Raw genomic sequence first — 22,502 nt, forward strand, 5'->3', positions numbered from 1 at the left:
ACAGACTTAGCCTAACTTGCCACGAGGATCATGTTATTCACAGAGACTAAAACTTAGGTCACCTCTTCTGCCTTCAGACTGCACTTACCCACTCTCTCAGATTGATGTTCCACTGTAAATTTCATAGTAGTCCTGCTGTTGTTGTTTGTTTGATTTGGTTTAACAGTTATGGGGAATCTTGAGGTCTTCTCAGTTAGGCCCAGAGTCTTGTCTTTCAAGACTTTAGATATGGAATCATTAAAAATATATATATTTTAAAAAACGTTTTCATCTATGTTGTATAGTAGGTATCAATATGTCATTTTTAATTGTCCAAATATGTTTATTATATGCTATGTTACATTTTATTCAAGCGTTTATCAGTTGATAAAAATATGAGGTGTTCCCACTTTCAGTTTTATGTGTAATGCTGCTAAATATCTGTGTATGTTTTATGTGAATGTGTTTTAATTTCTCTTCGGTATAGATCTCATTTCTGTTGTGTCATATAGTAACTGTACGTTTATCTTTTCAAGAAACTGCCAGTTTTTTAGAGCAGCTGCACCGTTTTACATTCCCTCCAGCCATGTATAAAGGTTCCAATTTCTTCACATCCTCATAAACACTTGTCTTTTTTATTGTAGCCATCCTAGTAGGTGTAAAGTTATCTTATTATGGTTTGATTTGTATTTCTCTATTGACTAATGATGCTGAGCATCTTTTCATGTACTTACTTATTAGCCATTTGTATATCTCTGGAGAAATATATATTTAAATCCTTTGATCATTTTCCAACCAGGTTGTCATTTTATTATTGACTTATAACACTTTATTATTATCATTATTATTAAGTGAGAGGCAGGGAGGCAGAGAGACAGACTCCCATATACACCTGACCAGGATCCACCCGGCTAGCCCCCAGAGGGGAGTGCTCTGCCATCTGGGGCTGCTGCTCCATTGCTCAGCAACTGATCTATTTTAGCACCTGAGGTGAAGCCATGGAGCCATCCTCAACACCCAGGGCCAATTTTGCTCAAACGAATCGAGCCATGGCAGGGAAGGGAGGAAAGAGAGATAGAGAAAGAAGACAGAGGGGAAGTGGTGGAGAAACAGATGGTCATTTCTCCTATATGCCCGGACCGCAAATCAAACTTAGGACTTCCACTCACTGGGCTGACACTCTACCACTGAGCCAACCAGCCAAGGCTTGTAACACTTCTTTATATATTCTAGGTACAAGTCTATTATCAGATATATTATTTACAAATATTGTTTCCTTTCGTAGGTTGTCTGTATACATTCATGACAATATCTTTTGCAGCACATAAGTTTTTAATTTTGATGAAGTCTGCCTGACCTGTGGTGACTCAGTGGATAAAGCGTCAACCTAGAATGCTGAGGTTGCCGGTTTGAAACCCCTGGCTTGCCTGTTCAGGGGATATATGGAAATTGATGCTTCCTATTCCTCCCCCCCTTTTCTCTCTCTCTCACTCTCTCTCTCTCCTCTCTAAAATGAATAAAATAAAAACAGTTGATGAAGTCAAACTCATCACTACTTTCTCTTGTTGGTGGTACTTATGGTGTTGTATCTAACATGACTTTGCTTAGCCAAAATCACTAAGATTTACAGCTGTTTAATTTAAGAGTTTTAGCTATTACTTTTAGGTTTATCATACATCTTGTGTTTATTTTTGTGTATGGTGTAAGCAAGGGGTCAAAGTTCATTTGCACTTGGGTATTCAGTTATTCTAGTACCATTTGTTGAAGAGATGATTCCTTCCCCATTAGTCTTGGCACACTTCTGACAAATCAGTCAATCAAACATTAAGGGTTTATTCATAGACTGCCAATTTTTTATTTACCTACAATATATGGCTATCCATACATCAGTACTAAACTATCTTGATAACTATAGCTTTGCAGTAAGTTTTGAAATCGGGAAGTGTGGGTCTTCCAACTTTTTTCTTTTCTTTCAAAATTATTTAATTATTCTCAGTCTCTTGCATTTTCATATGAATTTTAGAATGTTTGTCAATTTCCATTTAAAATATTCAGCTTTTTTTGGGGTAGGGATTGTAGTGATTCGGTAGACCAATTTGATGAGTACTAACATTTTAACAATATTAAGTGTCTGGTTTATAAACATGGTACATCTTTACACTTACTTTGTTCTTCTTTAATTTCTTTTAACAGTGTTTTAAATTTTATAGAGTATATATTTTTACTTCTTTTGTTAAATTTATTTTTTTTAAATTTTGTTCCTTTTTTATGCTATTATCAATATAATTTTTTTTCTTAACTTTATTTTCTGATTGTTTATTGCTAGTGTATACAACTACACTGGTAGGATATATTGATATTTTTTCCAGCTTTGTAATAAAATTGATGGTATATTGATCATGTAGCTTATAAACTTGATAAATGGCTTTATTTTTTATTTATTTATTTATTTATTTATTTATTGTATTTTTCTGAAGCTGGAAACGGGGAGAGACAGTCAGACAGACTCCCGCATGCACCCGACCGGGATCCACCTGGCACGCCCACCAGGGGGCAACGCTTTGCCCACCAGGGGGCGATGCTCTGCCCCTCTGGGGCACGGCTCTGTTGCGACCAGAGCCACTCTAGCGCCTGGGGCAGAGGCCAAGGAGCCATCCCCAGCGCCTGGGCCATCTTTGCTCCAATGGAGCCTCGGCTGCGGGAGGGGAAGAGAGAGACAGAGAGGAAGGAGAGGGGGAGGGGTGGAAAAGCAGATGGGTGCTTCTCCTGTGTGCCCTGGCCGGGAATCAAACCCGGAACTTCTTCACGCCAGGCCGACGCTCTACCACTGAGCCAATCGGCCAGGGCATAAATGGCTTTATTAACTCTAATAGTTTTATAAGAAAATTCTTTAAAATTTTCTATTTATAAGATCATGTTATCTGCCAATTGATATAGTTGTACTTCTTTCTTTTTATAGATACTTTTTATTTTTTTATCTGCCTGACTTGTCTAGAACCTCCATTAGAGTGCCAAATAGAAATCAAAAGTGGTTATCCTTGTTTCATTCCTGATCATAGGGAACTGAACTATATATGTTTTAAAGAAATGCAGGCAAACAGTGACCTTGTATTTCTTCATAAAAGATCTGCTTGTTTGCAGTAAAGAAAATAAATAGTATAAGACATTGATTCCTCGATTAAATAGCATTTTTAGAAGCTATTTACTTTCCAATTTAAGATAAGACATGCTGCTTTTTATCTCAGTTTAGTTAAAGAAAGTTGTGCATGGATTTAATCATAGGCTCTTAATTTCTCCCTGAGAAGAATTATAACACACACTGCCTTTTCAGAAAGATATTTCAATCTAAGTCACTGATACAAGGTCATAGGCCTTAATGGTGCCTTCTCTCACTGTCCATCTCCAATCACCAACCGAGAAATCTTGCCTTATCTGGACATAATACTGGAAACAATGTCCAGATATTTGATGTCCTGAAATTTCTGCCCAATTGTATTTAAAAAAAAAACAACCCTAAAGTATAGTCTGACTCAGAGAGGGGAGATTATCCCAAATTTCAAAGTACCTAAAAACAGTCCTGTATTAGACTGTGAATATTTCCACCTAGTATTATATATCTCTCTATACAGTTATATAGGAATAATGCTGATAAAAACCAGGAGTACCATAGATTTTTTGTTGTTGTTGTTTTGTTTTTTGTTTTTTTACAGGGACAGAGAGAGAGTCAGAGAGAGGGATAGATAGGGACAGACAGACAGGAACGGAGAAAAATGAGAAGCATCAATCATCAGTTTTTTGTTGCGACACCTTAGTTGTTCATTGATTGCTTTCTCATATGTGCCTTGACCATGGGCCTTGAGCAGACCGAGTAACTACTTGCTCGAGCCAGTGACCTTGGGTCCAAGCTGGTGAGCTTTTTGATCTAGCCAGATGAGCCCACGCTCAAGTTGGTGACCTTGGGGTCTCGAACCTGAGTCGTTCTGCATCCCAGTCTGATGTTCTATCCACTGTGCAACTGCCTGGTCAGGCCATAGATGTTTGTTAAGAGAAGAAGTGAATACTTAAACAGATGAACCAGTGTCCCCAATGGATTCCTTCATTAGGTGAGTTTTTAGATTGAGTGCCTCAAACATTGTCAGTAGCATAATCCTCCCTTCCAAAGAGATTTTATCAGTAAGCCTTTGTCTCTAGGAATCATAAAATATGTAAAAATTAGAAATCAGAACATAAGAAATAAACAAGATAAAGCCAATATATGACCTGGAGACAAGAATATACCCCATACCCTACAAAAACAAACAGCAATAATTTCATATACTGTTGTTAAAGAATATAACTAAAAACAAGTTTTGCTTTCTTCATTACATTTTAGCCAATAACATTTGCCTAATAGTTTTCAGAATTATGCTACCAATCATTTAAATAAATACCCATCACATACAAAAAGACACCACATATATAAATACAAAATAATACTATGTGAATGCTTCATAACACTTGGGAGTTCTTAATTCTTTTTCATATGCACACCTTAAAAGTTTAGCTCAAAAATATAACAAGATTAATTGTGGTAGGCTGAACAATAACACCCAAAGATAAGCAGGTTCTAATCTCTATAACCTGTAAATGTTACTGTATCTCAAAAGAGACTTTGCAGTTGTGATTAAGTTTAGAATATTGAGATGGAAGATTATCCTGAAGTATCAGCACAGGCTGGGTAACTCTAAGTGTCTTTATAAGAAAAAGGCAGAGGAAAAGTTGACACAGTAGAACTGGCACAGAGGAAGAAAGTTATGAGACACTAAAGCAAGAAGCTATAGCACAGTAAGAGGCCATGAACCAAGGGGGGAGCTCTAGCATCTGGAAAACACCAGGGAAAGGATCTCTCCCCTTAGAGACCTGAAAGGTAGCATGGCCCTGACTATACCTTGATTTTGATGCCATGAAACTAATTTTGTATTTCTGACCTTTAGAACTGTGATAGAATAAAATGTTTTTAATTCACCAAGTATGTGGTTTTGTTACAGCAGTCACAGGAAACTAAGACACCTATACATATTAAAATTCTTTATACATATGCACAGATTTATATTCTGTGTTTTGTTAAATTATTGAGTATGCCTGATAAGCGACACTTTCCTGGCATTTGTCAGGATGGAAAGATGAAGTGAATACATGAAGTGCTCCCTTTGGAGCACACACACCCCTCTGTGGCAGGATGGCCTATCAATAAAGTAGGTAAATCAAACATGAGAAGACTAGGACTGGGACCTGCATCTAGAAAAGAAACATAAAGCAGCTGTGCTTAGTTCCTGAAGGGTTCTAAGGGTCGGGGAAGGGCTGACTGGCAAGACTGCCTGTAATTTCCCACAGGAGGTCATATGTCCAGTGTAAGTCCAGAAAGATAATTAGGACTCAAATAGAGAACTAGGCTGCAAGGAGAGAAAACGAAAGTCACAGCAGAAGTAAAGTGTACAGGTACAAAAGGCAAAAGCCCTGTGAGATGAAAGGGTATGCATGTCCTGAGATAAACAAGATTTGAAGGGAGCTGGAGTTCAGCATGGAAAGGAAAAGGATGAGGCTTTAGGGGTTAAAAAGTGTAAAGTCATGAAGGGCTAGTTGTACATGGTAGGGGATCTGGGCAATGGGCTTACAGCGAGCAGTAAAACTATGTGCGCAATAATCAGATTTGCCTTTTGGAAAGATTCCTCTCATTGAAATAAGAGAAAAAGATGGTAGGAGGACACACAGTGAGCATTGCTGATGTCAACCACTGCAATGAATACCAGAAAGAGGTGAGAGAAGTCTGAACTAAAAGAGAACCACCAAGATGGGAACACATGGAAAGAAGAGAGATGTATCACTAAAGTAGTAATAGCATAGCAATTCTTATAGCAACACTCACATTAAAAAAAGTGAAAGGAGCAAAATCTCAACATTAAAAGCATAGAAACATAACCTTTATCTTGTCAAAGTTAAATTTCCTTCCCCCACAGTAGGCACTATTAATTATTCCTCAAGTGATGATGTGAAGGCCGTTGCAATGTCTCAAGAAACATGTAGAGGATTTAGGAAATGGGTTACTTGGCAAAAATTGCAGCTGACTTAAAAAGTTCTTTTCCTACAAGAGAGGGTAGAATTGTTCAGTCCCTTCTGTGTGATAAACTTATGAGGACAGCTCACAATAGATATCAGAAATTTTAAAATAATTTAAAATTTAACTCATACAAAGAAAATATAAAGATTTTAAATTTACTAAGATTAAATTCAGATATTTTCCAATGACTGCAAATAAATGAAATAATAGTTCACTAAGTCACAAAGTGATCCTTTGTTATTTATTTATATAGCTTTACCTGCTATCTATACCTCCTCCTTATATATAATAAATTAATAAAATTACTGCAACAGAGATAAGCACAAATGCTAAATTATTTCTGGGTGAAATATTAATGAATATAATTAATTTCCTATCAAAATCAATCATATTTTATCTGGAATCAGATATATAACAGATGGCATTTTTACTAGATAATTTGATAAATTAAATTTTATTCACACAGCTAGCACTGGATCACTTGAAATATTGTTTTTCTACATTTTCCATTCTTTCAAGAACATTGCTTGCCCTCTTATAGCAATATAATTTCATTTTCTCTAATCCCAAACTGTATATCATCTGCAAAATAGAATCCTATATTCTATAGTTTGTCTGACCGTGTATTGCACAGCTGACTTATCTATGGATCTGAGCTCATTATACACAGCTATTCTACCCAAATAGCTGCTTTAACACACATATCCCATCAGATGATTGCACTGAAATTAGACTCACTCTACTTTGCTTTGTCCCATAAGATTCTGCCTACTTCTTCAACCTCATTTTACACAGCTCTCTTATCATTCCCTACATTCAAACCAGATAACATTCCTTTGTTATGTTGGCCTGATATTCTTTCTTGCCTTACATTCTCTAGACATACTTGTCCCACTAACTAAAAAGTACGTTAAATATACAATGCTTGTTGTTGCCTGCCTCATTTTCACTCTTCATATCTCTGATCTAGGTCATTTCAGTAAAGATTTCCCTCAAATCTAATATTTTTGTATGCATAGCTTCTTAAAAGTTAATCAAGACTTCACATTCATTTTTAAGTGTCTATATCCCACTAGACAATAAACTTCACCATTCTATGATGAATCCATAACTGTAATTCCAAATCATAGAAGAGAACCAGGTTGTTTATATAGCAGGTATTCAATACATAGGTTTTTATCAAATGAATGCATAAATAAACCAATATGTAGGTGACATGAGAATCATGGTAAAGTAAAGCATTCTTCTTTTCTCTTTCCTTTTTAAACAACTAATTAGATATTCATTACCAAACAGAAGTGCCTTAGTGCTACGCTGAGAAACTGAGATTTTTCTAGTTCATTTGTGCTCCTGAAAATAAACAAAGGGACCTAGTAGAGGCCTGTAATTGCAAGGGAGCTGATGAACTGACCACACCCATGCTCACGTCAATCAGGAAAGAAAGAACCTGGAGAGTACAATATTGGGCAGATACTCAGGGACAAGAGAGTTTTGAAAGTTCAGCTTGCTTACAGGGTGATTATGAATGCCACTGCTGTACGACAGAGAGGAGAGTGGATGCAGAGAAGACAGAAGTTGCCAAAATGGCTCCCCCTTCCTAAGGTAACAAAGCAAGAAGCTAGGCTTTTGGCATTGTCAGTGGCTACCTTTCTAGCAGAGGGTGTAGAGGGCAGTGACCTTTCCCACAGAAGAGGTGGTAACCAAATATCGAGAACAAATTCATGAAACAAAAAAAAGAAGAGATCAGGACACTGTGAAAAACCACCAATTTACAAAAGCATACAGAAACAGAAGAAAAAGAAACAATAAACAACTAGAAGCCAAACAATAAGATGACAGTAACAAGTCCTTATATATCAATAATCACTTTAAACATAAATAAATTGAATTCACCAATCAAAAAGCAAAGTATGGGCCCTGGCCGGTTGGCTCAGCGGTGGAGCGTCGGCCTAGCGTGCGGAGGACCCGGGTTCGATTCCCGGCCAGGGCACATAGGAGAGGCGCCCATTTGCATCTCCACCCCTCCGCCGCGCCTTCCTCTCTGTCTCTCTCTTCCCCTCCCGCAGCCGAGGCTTCATTGGAGCAAGAGATGGCCCGGGCGCTGGGGATGGCTCTGTGGCCTCTGCCCCAGGCGCTAGAGTGGCTCTGGTCGCAATATGGCGACACCCAGGAGGGTCGCAACATGGCGACGCCCAGGATGGGCAGAGCATCGCCCCCTGGTGGGCAGAGCGTCGCCCCCTGGTGGGCGTGCCGGGTGGATCCCGGTCGGGCGCATGCGGGAGTCTGTCTGACTGTCTCTCCCTGTTTCCAGCTTCAGAAAAATGAAAAAAATAAAAAAAATAAAAAAAATAAAAAAAAATAAAAAAAATAGAAAAAAAAAAGCAAAGTATGGCTGGCTGGATAAAAAATAAAACAAAAAACAAGAAACAGGACCTAACTATATGTTGCCTACAAGAAAGTCATCTCATCTTTAAAAACTCTTGGACAGGCTCCAAGTGAAGGAAAAGAAGATATTCTCTACAAGTAGAAATTAAAAAAATGTAGGTATAGCCATACTAATCAGAAAATAAAAAATAGAATTCAAGCCAAAAGTAGTAACAAAAAACAAATAATGACATCATATAATGGTAAAGGGGTTAATACATCAAGAAGATTTAACAAACATAAATATATATGTACCTATTATCCGAGCACCTAAATATATTAAGCAAATACTAATAGATTAGAGAAAAAAATAGTGCTAAAATAATAGTAAAGGACTTCAATACCCCACTCTAAGCAACGGTTAGATTATCCTAACTGAACATCAATGAAGAAATGTTAGAATTGAACCAAAATGGACTTGACATTCATAGAATGTTCTACCCAACAGTGACAGAATGCACATTCTTCTCACTTCACATAAAATATTCTCCAGGATAAATCATGATTGGAAATGAACAAATCTTCTCAAATTTAAGAAGATTGAAATTATAGCAATTATCTTTATTGACCACAATGGTATAAAAACAGAAATCAAGAAACAAGGTAAAAAATCTAAAAATATGAGGAAACTAAATAACACACTACTGAACAATTAATGGGTCAAAGCAAAGTCAAAAGGGAAAAAATGTTATTTCAAAACAAAAATGTAAAGACAACATATCACACCTATGGAATGCTACAAAGGCAACGCTGAGAAGAAAGTTTATAATGATAAGTGGATAGATTAAGAATTTAGAAAGATTTCAAACACGTAAACAACCTAATTTTACACTTCAAACAACTAGAAGAAGAAAAAATTTAAACAGAAGGAAGGAAATATATAATGAAGATCACAGTGAAAATAAATGAAATAAAGACCAGTAAATAAAAGAATCAAAGAAACTAAAAGCTGGTATTTCAAAATGATAAAACTGACAAATCTTTAGCTATACTAAGAAAAACAAAAAAGATGACTCCATTCATATTCATCACAGCATTATTCATAGTGGCCAAGACATGGAAACAATCAAAGTGCCCTTCAGTAGAGGACTGCATAAAGATGTGGTACATATATACAATGAAACACCACTTAGCCAGAGAAAAGGATAATATATTGCCATTCATAACAACATGAGTAGACCTTGAGAATATTATGCTAAGTAAAATAGATAAATCAGAAAAAGCTAAGAACTATATGACTTCACACATAGATGGGATATAAAACTGAGACTCATTGAAATAGACAAAAGTGAAGTGGTTACAGAGGAAGGGATGGGAAGGAGGGAAGTAAAGAGGAACAATCATACAGTGATGAAAAATGATCTGACTTTGGGTGATGGACACACAACACAATCCACAGTTAAATGCCATATACAGATATTTACCTGAAACATATGTATTCTTATTGACCAGATTCACCCCATTAAATTTAATTTCTAAATAAACAAACAAACAAATAAATAAATAAAATGGCATACTCACACACAAAGGGAGGGGACTCGAATAAAATGAGAAATGAGAGAGGAGAGAGTAAAACTGATACTACCAGAATACATAGGATCATAAGATACCTACTGGGAACAATTATATGCCAATAAATTAGCCTAAAAGAAATGAATAAGTTTCTAGAAACACACAACCTATCTAGAATGAATCTGAAAGAAATAGAAAATTTAAACATCAATAACAGGCAAAGAAATAGAATCAGTAGTCAAAAGCATTCCAACTCAGAAAACCCTAGGACCAGATGGCTTCACTGGTGAATTCTACCAAACATTTAAAGAATTAGTGTCAGTCTGTAAACTTTTCCAAAATAACTGAAGATGAGGAAACATTTTCAAACTCATTCTACAAGGCCAGCATTACCCTGATACAAAAGCTAGACATGGAAACTACAAGAAAAAAACAAACAAAAACCAAAAACCTACAGACCAATATCACTCCTATAGGCACAAAATTCTCTCCAAAATATTAGCAAACTTAATTAGATACATTAAAAGGTTTATACATATGACCAAGTGGAATTTACCCCTAGGATACAATATTTCAGCATATAAAAATCAATAAATTAACACATTCCATTAATATAATTAAATATAAAAATCAAATGATCATCAGGATAGATTCAGAAAAAGCACTTGACAGAACACAATATCCAATCATGATAAAAACAAAAGAAAAAAAACAAAAGCCAATGTCACCCCACTAAATTTAACCCTATATAAAACCTTAACTGATTGGGTATAGAAGCAACATACCTCAACATAATAAAGGCTATAACAAACACACAGCTAACGTTATACTCAATCATAAAATATTGAAAACTTTCTCTTAAGATCAGGAAGAAAAAAAATGGCCTAGTCTCACCACTCTTATTTAATATAATATTGGAATTCTTTGCTATAGCAGTAGGCAAACCAAAGAAATAAATGATATCCAAATTGGAAAAGGAGAGGTAAAATTGTCGCTCTTTGCAGATTATATGATTTTCTATATAGAAAATCCAAAAGACTGAAAGAAAAAACTGTTGGAACTAATAAAACATGTCAGTAAAATTTCAGTATATAAAATCTACATGAAGAAATGCATTGTATACACTAATAATGAAATATCTAAAATATAAAGAAAAATTATCATATTTACAAAACATCAGAATATAAATAAATAAAACACCTAAGAATAAATTTAACCAAGGAAATAAAAAATATGTACAATGAAAACTACAAGGCTTTGTTGAAAGAAAATGAAGAAGAAATAAACAAATGAAAAAACATCTGTGTGCATGAGTTAGAATAATGAATATAATTAATATTTCTCTACCACCCAAAATCATTAATATATTCAATAAAAACTCTATCAAAATTTTAATGGCATTCTTCAGAGAAACAGAAGAAATTCTAAAATTTGTATGGGACCCTCAATGGACCCTGAATGGCCAAAGCAATACTAAGAAAGAACAAAGCAAAAGGTATCACACTTCCTGATTTCTAACTATATTAGAAAACTGTAGTAATTAAAACAGTATAAGACTAACACTAAAATACACACATAGACCAACAGAACAAACTAGAAACTTCAGAATTGAATCTCACTATATTAAACTAGTATTTAACAAGGAAGCCAGGAACAGCTGATGGGGAAATGAGATTCTTTTCAAAAAAATGTGTTGGGAAATCTGGACCCATACATGTAAAACAATGAAACTGGACTCCCTCTTACACAACTCAAAAAATTAACTTGAAATGGATCAGAGGCTGAAACCTAAGACTTGATTCTATAAAACTCTTAGAAGAAAATATAGACAAGAAGTTTTGTGACATTGGTCTTAGCTCTCTCTCTCTCTCTCTCTCTCTCTGTCTCTCTCTCTCTCTCCATATATATATATATATATATATATATATATATATATATATATATAACACTTAAAGTACAAATAAAAGCAAAAATGAAAAAAAACATTTGGGAATATATCAAATCTAAAACCTTTTGCACAGAAAAAGAGCTAACAAAATGAAAAGGCAACCTATAGAGTGGGAGAAAAATTTTACAAACTAAGTATTGGATAAATGGTTAATATCCAAAATACACAAAGAATTCATATACTCAACAACAATAAAACAAAACAATCAAATTAAACAATAGGCTGAGGAACTAAGTAAACTTTTTCCAAAGAAAATACTTGAATCGTCAACAGGTACATAAGAAGATGCCCAACATCAGTCACTGGGGAACAAAATTTTTGTTGCATCCACAAAAACACTTGTTCTTACCTAATTCGAGTGTGCTGATCTCAAATCTGACATTAGTTTTTCTCTGTAAGCTACAGTTTTTTTGCAATTCAAGATTTTAGGTTTTCATCTTATTGTAAAATTTTCAACATTTAGTTTAACCTAATGAAGTAGAATGTCTTCTTGGGCATCATCTTTGTGAAAATATAATAATTTATATAATGCAGTAAATACACTAGTACACTAAAAGATATGATTGCATTAGAATTTGTCTACAATTTTGAAATAGAATATATTAAAACACTTATTTTAATCATAAAATTTGCACAAAACTTATTTAAATTCTATTCAGGCAAAAATTTGTGTTTGTAGCTCTTGCATTTGTGTACTTGTTGAGGACAATCTCATTTGATGCTCCAGCAGTAGTCTGCTCATCACTAACAGCTCCAAGATTTTCAGGTAACTTATGAAGGTGACTGTTCAGGAAGTGAATCTTAACACTCATGTTACATCCAATGTCGCGGAAAGCCAACAGCATCCTTTGAACCAGAAGTCCATAGTTTTCTGCTTTTTTGTTGCCAAGGAAGTTCTTTGTAACTGCCACAAGAGACTGCCATGCTGCTTTCTCCTCCTTATTTATCTCCCTGGCAAATTCTTTGTTACCTATGAGGGTTCCAATTTGAGGTCCATCGAATACACCTGCTTTTATCTTCTTCAAAGACAAGGCAGGAAAAGCAGAAAGAATATGTTGAAAGCATTCACTTTCTCTATTCAAAGCATGCACAAACTGCTTCATTAAGCCAAGTTTGATGTGAAGTGGGGAGAAAATGATCCTGTCTCATTTAACTACAGGTTTATTCACAATATTTTGCATCCCTACTTCCAGAGCTTCACATTTCGGCCACTCCTTCTGTGTCCAGTGTTTCTCCTGAGATCGGCTGTCCCACAAACACAGAAAGCAAGGATACTTCGTGAAACCTCTCTGTTGTCCTAGCAGGAATTTTACCATTTTAAGATCCACACAAATGATCCAGTTACGCTCCTCATACTTCAGAAAGTCGAGGACAATTTTTATGTCATTACAATCTTCTCACAGATGAGTTGAATGACCAATTGGAACCGCTGAAAATAGGCAATATATGCACAAATGATGAAATATTGCGCCTTTGATGTTGAAGTGTGTAACAGCCATATATATAACATAAAGTGTCAGGACTATTCTTACATTTGTGCCTACTCAAAGAAGCCATGATTCAATCTTACAACAAAATAAGAGGGTGTTTTTATCAGATAATAATTTTTTACATTTAAAAACAACTACAATTATGTAAAAGTGATGTTTGTAAAACATTAATTGCCTTGTGGTTATGTTCAATCCAAGAGTTGTTGCCTTTTAACTCCAATTTAAAAAACCATTAAGTATAACAAAAAGAAATTAAAATTGCATAAAAACTGGAGCATGCACCAAAAACAGATTTCAGATTTGGAATCAGCTATGCAGAAATATATAGAAATAGTTCTAAAATCTCATGCAACAGAAAATGAAAAAAAATTTGTTCCCCAGTGAAAAAGGGAATCTGATAACTCATCATATATGATAATCAATAAAGAAACAATAGTGTCATTTTCTGGGGAAGGCTGTTTGGTTGCTTGTGGTTGAAGTGGGGTCACAAGGGTATAGTTGTATGTATGTTTCTCTTCCTCTGAATCACTATTTGGCTTCATCTATGTCAGTGGTTCTCAAAGAAATGCAAACCAAAACCACAATGAGATCACCTCACACCTGTCAGAATGGGTAACATCAAGAAGAGATTAACAAGTTTTGGTAAAGATGTGGAGAAAAGAAAACCCTTGTACACTGTTGGTGGTGTATAAATCGGTTCAGTCACTATAGAAAACAATTTGAATGTTCCTCAAAAAATTTAAAAATATAACTACCATATAATCCAGCAATTTTACTTCTAGGTATATATTCAAAGAAAATGAGAATATGGAAGAGATAAATGCATGCCCATGTTTATTGCAGCATTGTTTATAATAATCAAGATACAGAAACAACCTAAGTGTCCATCAACAAATGAATGGATAAAGATGGGGTACACAATAGAATAAATTTCAGCTATGAGAAATATATACATCCTGCCATTGTGACAACATGCACTGACCTTGAGGACATTATGCTAAGTGAGATAAGTTAGACAGAGAAAGACAAATGCTGTATGTTATCACTTAAATGTGGAATATATAAAAGCAAATCTTGTAAAACAGTAAAATGGTGGTTACCAGGTAATGGTAAGACAGGAATTGGTGGATGGATAGGAAAAAGATTGTTTCAGAGTAAATCCTAGCAACAAGTATTAAATCCCAGAGATGTAGTACACAATATAGTAAAAATATTGTGTTATAATCAAACTTGCTACAAGACTAGAACTTTGTAAAATAGGTCTGTCACTTGCTTGTTAGGTATTTAATGTTTCTTTAAATCAAATTACTAAATACAATTCTATAGACTAACCTAGAAAGCAGAGCAACGATGGCACCAATTTAAAAACTCATTAAATTTTAAATTCCATTCATATAATGATATGTGTATATCTTAAGGACAAGCTAATACATTAGCAATAAAGATGAACTATCATTTACCTGATTTATATGTTAGAACTAAATTCAATTTGTTATTTCCAGTATTATTGAGAAAGCTTATTTAGACCATAAGACCTTGATGAGAGACTGAAAAGCAATCATTTTTTCCTGTAGTTTGCTATTCAAACACAATTATTTTTCTTTCCATACCCTCTGTAGAATTCTTAACTTGCTCAGTCTCTTTTAAAAAGGTAGTAACCTCCACCCCCAAATAAAGCAGGAAATTCATAAACTCCATTGTAGTCATTAGTCTCAGTCTTTTTCATTAATATTTACCCCAAATGCATTTAATCCACATTCTTTTCTCCATTTACCCATACTTTTCAAATTTTCCTCAAGTTCAAAAAAAGTCTTCTCAATAAACTGTTACAGATTGCTTTATTTCTTTTATTTTTCAGTTTTATTCTACTAGTCTGGGTGAATATATATGTTATATTGTAAAACATTTTAAATTAATTTTTCATTAGTAGTTTGTAGACTCCCTTAGAAGAGATATAAGGCTTGATTATATATATAAATATATGAATAATCAGAGCACCAATAAACACCACAAAATATACTCATATTGGGCTTCTGCTTTTGTCAGTGGACTGGAACATCACCAACAAACAGGTGGTCAAAAGTGAAGCACAGAGTGAGGTGAGTAAGGATCTACAACACATACCAGATAATCGTAAGATATAGTTACGTGCATTTCATATGTCCATATTTTCTGAGAGGCTGCATGTTATTGCCAAAGGAGAACTGAAACAATTACTAAAAAGCAAAGCTACTAACTCTAGACCTTGGAGACAAACGTCCTGAGCTGTCTGTCAATGTTCTTATCTGTTATTCCTCATCCTTCTTACCAGAGCTGCTGCAGTGGGAGAGGTCAACAGGTCTTCCATTTTTATCAGAGCATGCTATTGCTCTAAAGCGCATGCCCTCTCCACATTGTTTGCTGTCTCTCTGTGCCCGCAGTCCTCGCTGAGGTTCCCTTCTGCTTTCCGGAAGAACGCAATCTGACCAATTCCCATAAGGTTGAGATATAAAGACATCACAAGGACACAGCTCTGTTTCTATCAGAGGGTACAGGTCAGTATCCTGGCATTTCTCCTTCTTCCTGCTTTTTCCTGTTCCAACAAAAAATATTGATGTGTTAATTTCATATCTGCTGTTTTGTCAAATTCACTCACATTATTATATTTAAAAGCTCTTAGAATATTAGTAAGTCTTAAGTAAAATAAAGCCTTTCTTTTTTTTTTTTTTTCATTTTTCTGAAGCTGGAAACAGGGAGAGACAGTCAGATAGACTCCCGCATGCGCCGGACCGGGATCCACCCGGCACGCCCACCATGGGGCGACGCTCTGCCCACCAGGGGGCGATGCTCTGCCCATCCTGGGCGTCGCCATGTTGCGACCAGAGCCACTCTAGCGCCTGAGGCAGAGGCCACAGAGCCATCCCCAGCGCCCGGGCCATCTTTGCTCCAATGGAGCCTTGGCTGCGGGAGGGGAAGAGAGAGACAGAGAGGAAAGCACGGCGGAGGGATGGAGAAGCAAATGGGCGCTTCTCCTGTGTGCCCTGGCCGGGAATCGAACCCGGGTCCTCCGCACGCTAGGCCGACGCTCTACCGCTGAGCCAACCAGCCAGGGCATAAAGCCTTTCTTATTTTCACTCTTTTGTTCATGAAATTAAATCCTAGAACAATGAAAGCAATTCCCAGAGTAGCTGTGAAATTCAAGTTCATTTGACAAAAAAAAAAAAGTGTTTTTATAGTAAAGAGTGGCACAAAATACTTAGAAAATGTTTTTACAGTGGCTCAACAGCTAGACAATGTTTGTTAATTTATTTATTATTTTCCTATATTTTCTTGAGAAAAACAGATTGATTATCTTGTCACCATTTTTCTTGAAATTAATGGTCACTAGGAAAACTAACAAAATGGTACAGATATTGACTCCTTCTCTTTATTTTTTGTGACTATTTAAAACCAGAGAAAACTATTTATTCGAGGAACAAAATAATATTCTCCCATACAATGAAGTAAGAATGGGTGTCACTTGGGTGTGATAGCAAAGTGGTATTTATTTTGGTTCCCATTATCAGATAGCTCCCAAATACTGACAGAAACAATTGATTGAAATAAATGCTCAAATAATATTGGTTAACTTAATCTGAGAAAAAGCTATGACTTCTACTTTAACAAATCTTTTTAACTTAAGTATTCTAGAATATGACTTTACCTTGCCCAATGATTTTGGTAGATTTTTTTAGTTTTAATCCCAACTTTGAATAATGACAATGCAGAATCATTTTTCAGAGCTCTTGATATTTGGTAATCATGTTAAATGGGTTCCCAGTTGGCCTGTTACTTGATTTAACTTTTCTGTCAATACACTTCTTCTACTAAAAGTTTTCTTAGATCTAGTAATTCCACTTTTTGTTTCCTAATGAGTGAGTCATTAGCTAGAGTCATGATTGATTATTAAAAGTATTCATCTTTATAGATCTTATGGCTGTTTTAGAAATACTTGATATAAGCTGACACATGGATTACTTTCTCCTTGTCAGATAGTTTACATCACACACAATTTTACAGTCATTACCTGATGATTGGCTCTATGAACTTCCCTGATACTCATAGCCACAAAAAAACAAGGATTCCTACAGGACTGTAAAGATCTTGTAGAAGCTTCAGACATACCACTGTCCTTCTGAGAGGCTGTATTCACTTGCCTCTTCCACTAGGGCACTTACCAATTTATGTTTGAAAAATCCCATCTCTATCATGGCTATGAGAATTTACTGATTGAGACATATATATCATTGGGTGGTGACTAGCTTCTTCCCATCAGCATTAAACTTAGATCTAAGTCTCTGGTGTTTCCTAAATGTCCATAGAGGACTACTGTCTCCATCTCTTCTATTTCCACTCTCTTCTCAACACATGTTATCTTGGATTCTGAGTCTAACTATTGCCTGAAACTACTTATTTCATTACTCACCAGAGTAATAAAAAAAAAAAAGCCCTAGAATATAATTTATCCCTTATATTTCATACTTGGTTGTTTAATGGTAGTTCAAAACATGACTTCACTATCATTCTTAAAATATCCTTCCCAAGTTCCATTACATCTGATTTTTGTTCCTTACCCCTACCCATACCCCCACAGTGTCCCTGGGCACACCTTATTAGTTTGCTTCTGAATTGATCTCCCTCTGTACCTCCCTTAACTTATGGGATGCTGGAGGCACTTCCCTAGATTCTCCTCTTTTCTGATTCTAAATTTTCACCTACACATAGTTTAAATAACCATCTAGAACTTTTAAATCCATCATTTTGGTCTTTAGTCCATATTTTTTGCTCAAGCTTCTGAGCCACAGACTAGAAATATACACCTAAAGGGCCAATCAGATTCAGCCTGGTGAAACCTACATTCATTCTCTTAATACCACCTTCTTGCTTTCTCCTCCTGTATTTCCCAATTCTATCAACTGAGATATCAAAAACTGGTATCTCATACTTGAATCATTCTGTTCTACCACCTATATCTGTTTAATGGCAAAGACCTATCATTTCAAATACCTGTATATCTCTTGAATCAGTCCATTGTTTCCATTTTGAACAATGCTACCGATATTTCACCAGTTAAATCACTGGAATGCCTCTTCCAAAATTGTATTGCTACTGCACCTTACTCCCTTCCATCTAACCCTCACATTGAAGTCAGGACCAGCTTTCAATGACTGAAATTTGATCACATCATTCATCTACTTTAAATACTGTAGTGATTTATCACAGTTCATGGAATGAAATCTGGACTCCTTACCATGGATATCAAGAATTCATAGTATCTGAGTCCAAAGTTGTCTGTCTACCGACTGCATTGAGCAACTCTGCCTCTGGCATGTATGGACAAGAAAGGGTGCTGTAATATATCATAAATTTGTAAGTGGACAAGTTGCGGTGGGGAGTCCTGCTCCAGGCCTGTAACCTTTAATGAAAGATTTTTAAGCAAGTCCTGTCCATTGTTCTGTGAATCTAGGTTAACACATCTTTGAAATGACAAAAGAAATACCCTGCAAAGGCACAACCACCTTTAAGAAAGCACGTAATCTTGTAATCCAATCCCTGCCTTGCTTTTCCCACTTTGATGTAAATTTTCCTTGTTTCCTCCTTAATTTCAAATGCATAAAATAAACTGCAAAATTGTTATCTTCCAGAGCATTTGAGATCTCGCTCCCTAGCATATGTTGCCAGTTTTAGCTCAAATAAACTCTTATAAAATTCTTTACAGGCTTGGATATTTCTTACATTGACACATGGTACAAGCTAGTAATACTGAGCACCTTTCAATTCCTAGAAATTAGGCTTCTGGCCTTTGCATGGCCTCCAGATATTCTCACCAGTTTTATCTTCTCTCTAAAACCTAGTTAATGCTTACATGTTCTTCAGATCCAAACTAATAGATTTTTCCCTTCAGAAAGTCATCTTGAACATACTCTTCATCTCAGGTCTAGAAGAAATGTTCTTCTCATGTAGTTTGTGGTAGGTAGAATAATGGCTCTCTAAGGATGCTTACATTCTAATCCCTGAACAGTAAACATGCTATATTAGATGACAAAATAAATTTTGTAGATGTGACTAAGACTATATATAGACTTTGAGATGAGATTATTCTGGAATATTTGGATGGGTCTAACTTAATCACATAGTCTTAAAATCAGAGGACCTTTCTCAGTTGTTTAGAAAATCAGAGGAAATATAACAATGAAGGAATGGTCACAGAGATGTAATGGTGGTATATTTCAAGATGGAGGAAGGAAGAGCCCTGAGCCAAGCAATGTGAGCAGCCTGTGGAAGCTGGAAAAGGAAAGAAAATAGATTGCCCCATAGAGCCTCCAGAAAAACATTCAGTCCTATCAATATCTTGTTTTCAGCCCTGTGAAACCTGTGTCTGACTTGAGACCTACAGAGCTATAAAATAATAAAATTGTGTTGTTTTCAGTCAACAAAGTTGTGGTTATTTGTAACAACAACAATAAGAAACCAACAAAGCACCCTTTTTAACAGCTATTTGGAATAGAGACTTCACAGTGTGGTATGACAGTGGTGCTACTTAGTTACTACACTGAGCAGGTGCTACACTAGTACAAATCTCTATCTTTCAGACTGTAAACTCGAAGTTAGGATTATATCTACTTAATTCTCTTATAGGATTCTCAATTGAAAAAATATTTTTTAAATTAAGTGAGAGGTAGGGAGGCAGTGAGGTAGAGAGGCAGAGAGACAAAATACCACATGTACCCTGACTGGGAACCACCCACAAGCTCTCTGCTGGGGATGCTCTGCCAATCTGGGGCTGCTGCTCCATTGCTCAGCACCTGAGCTATTTTAGTGCCTAAGGCAAGGCCATGAAGCTATCCTAAGCACCCAGGTCCAACTTGCTTGAACTAAGTAAGCCATGGCTGCAGGAGGGAAAGAGACAGAGAGAAAAGGGGGAGCAGGGATGTAGAAGCAGACGGTTGCTTCTCCTGTGTGCCCTGACTGAGAATCCAACTTGGGATTTCCACATGCTGGGCTGATACTCTACCACTGAACCAATAAGTCAGGACCAAAAAAGAAAAATTTTAAGAAGAGAGAATGAAGGAGAAGAAGGAAAAAGAAAGAGAAAGTGAGGTAAAGTGAGAGAGGAGGAAGAAACAAAATGTTCGTCTACAAGGCAACCAAAAGTTATCAGCAAAACAAATGTACTGTACAATATAAGTTTTCTCCACATTCGTGATATCTTTTATAATTACTTGGCACCATTGTTGGAAGGATTTGAGTAAGTCAGCTAATGTAGAAATGGTTCTCACGATAAGGAACAAATTAGTCAGTGGTCCTTTACTTTGATTACCTTCTAGTCAAAATCAGCATTAATTAACCTTTGGATTTGAATCAGCTACTACTAATTTAAAAAAAATCAATTCCTACAGCTCTCAAGGCACTTTTTCCCCACTAAGTCAGATGGAAATTTGTGACTGATCCAACACAAACACAAAACTATAAGTAAGTTTTAAATATGTGTATATTAATTATCCAGTTATTATAGATTTATTTTATATATTATATATTAAAATATTATTATAAAACTTCTATGTAATGGATTATATACAGCATTATATACACAACTGCTTTAATTACCAATCAGTCTAAAACCTGTGATGATCTATTTTAGGTACAATGCACAGGATATCCATATATTTAAATCACCTATTAAAAATAGAAAAAAAAAAACATCCTAGATGGTTCCCTATTCAAAAGAGTGTCTTGTGTTTGTGTTTGTGTGTGTGTGTGTGTGCACTTCTCTATATTTGTCTGTATTAAAGAGTAACATTATTTTAAGGTCTAAGTTCAAGCCTTATTGTCATTCATGTTGAGGATTGCTTATTAGTTTACTAACAAATCACATGGAAGAAATAAAAATACAAGCATTATGTCACAATAAAAATAAGTCCTCCGAAGTTGAAAATTCTAATTCACTACCTTTTTTTTTCCACAATGATACTAAATGATTTATTTGACTGGTATTTTTGAAAATCATGTATTTCATTAGGTTGACCAGTTGTTTTGGTGTATCTTAGATATTAAGGCACATGAAAGATCAATTACCCAGCTAAAAGCAAAGTATTTAATAATCTAGAGGAGAAATTATAGTTTTTAGCATAATTATTTCTTTTTATTGATTTATTGGGGTGACATTAGTTAACAAAATTATACAGGTATCAGGTGCACAATTCTACAACACATCATCAGTACACTCCACTGTGTATTCACCACCCCAAGTCAAGTCTCCATCTGTCACCACTTGTCTCCCTTGTCCTCCTCCTCTGCATCTCACACCCCTCCCCTTAGGATTGAGTTTGCAAAAAAAAAAAATATTCAGCAGTTCTTCAATATTTACATAAAAAGCATATTTTAAATAAGTTAAATTAATTCAAGTTTTGACAATTCAGAACAAACTGTGCTGGTGTAGAATGAAAAATATATCCTAGGATTTTCAATAGTTTCTTTCTCAGTTTGCAAATATAAAATACCATTTGAAAATTCAAGACAAAGAAAAACTTGACACTAATTAAAATTATTTTTCCCCTCTATAGGAGACTCTCACTCATTTCAGAGTGAAATGAGTAACTAGGATAATGGCTTCTAAAGTATTATGTGTGAACATGCAAACCAAGTTTCACTTCAATTTCCCCCTGCACTTGCAATTATCCCTGTCATACACCTTGTATCCAATTATATTGTTTTATCTTAGAAACAAGCAATGTTGCTTAAAATTACATATGCAAAGAGTTTTTTGGAAGACAGAGCACAAGGTAGAGCATATTTCCTCTGATGTTCCTAAATGTAATTATAAGTTTCACCTACCCTTAAAGTGGGTTCCAGAGTTGTATGCAGAACTACCCATTAAATAAATCTATTAGACTGAGTTAAATGCATCAAAACAAAAGGGTCTTGAAAATAAGAGAATTAGTCCTTGACCTGATGATAAAAACAAATAGACATTGTGCTGAGTTCTTTAATATCAATGCCAATTTTGTTATGCCAATGATTATTTTGGCATTTT

General features: G+C 35.4%; 1 protein-coding gene across 1 annotated transcript in view; it reads right to left on the bottom strand.

The window, feature by feature from the left end:
- THSD7B (thrombospondin type 1 domain containing 7B) overlaps nucleotides 1-22,502 on the bottom strand; it is a 1,096,947-nt gene that overhangs the window by 313,909 nt on the left and 760,536 nt on the right. The window contains exon 14 of the mRNA XM_066232872.1: nucleotides 15,759-16,022. Coding sequence (XP_066088969.1) covers nucleotides 15,759-16,022 — 264 coding nt within the window. The remainder of the gene's footprint in view (nucleotides 1-15,758; nucleotides 16,023-22,502) is intronic.

The sequence above is a fragment of the Saccopteryx bilineata genome, chromosome 5 (genome assembly GCF_036850765.1).
Source record: "Saccopteryx bilineata isolate mSacBil1 chromosome 5, mSacBil1_pri_phased_curated, whole genome shotgun sequence".
In the NCBI taxonomy this organism is placed as follows: Eukaryota; Metazoa; Chordata; class Mammalia; order Chiroptera; family Emballonuridae; genus Saccopteryx; species Saccopteryx bilineata.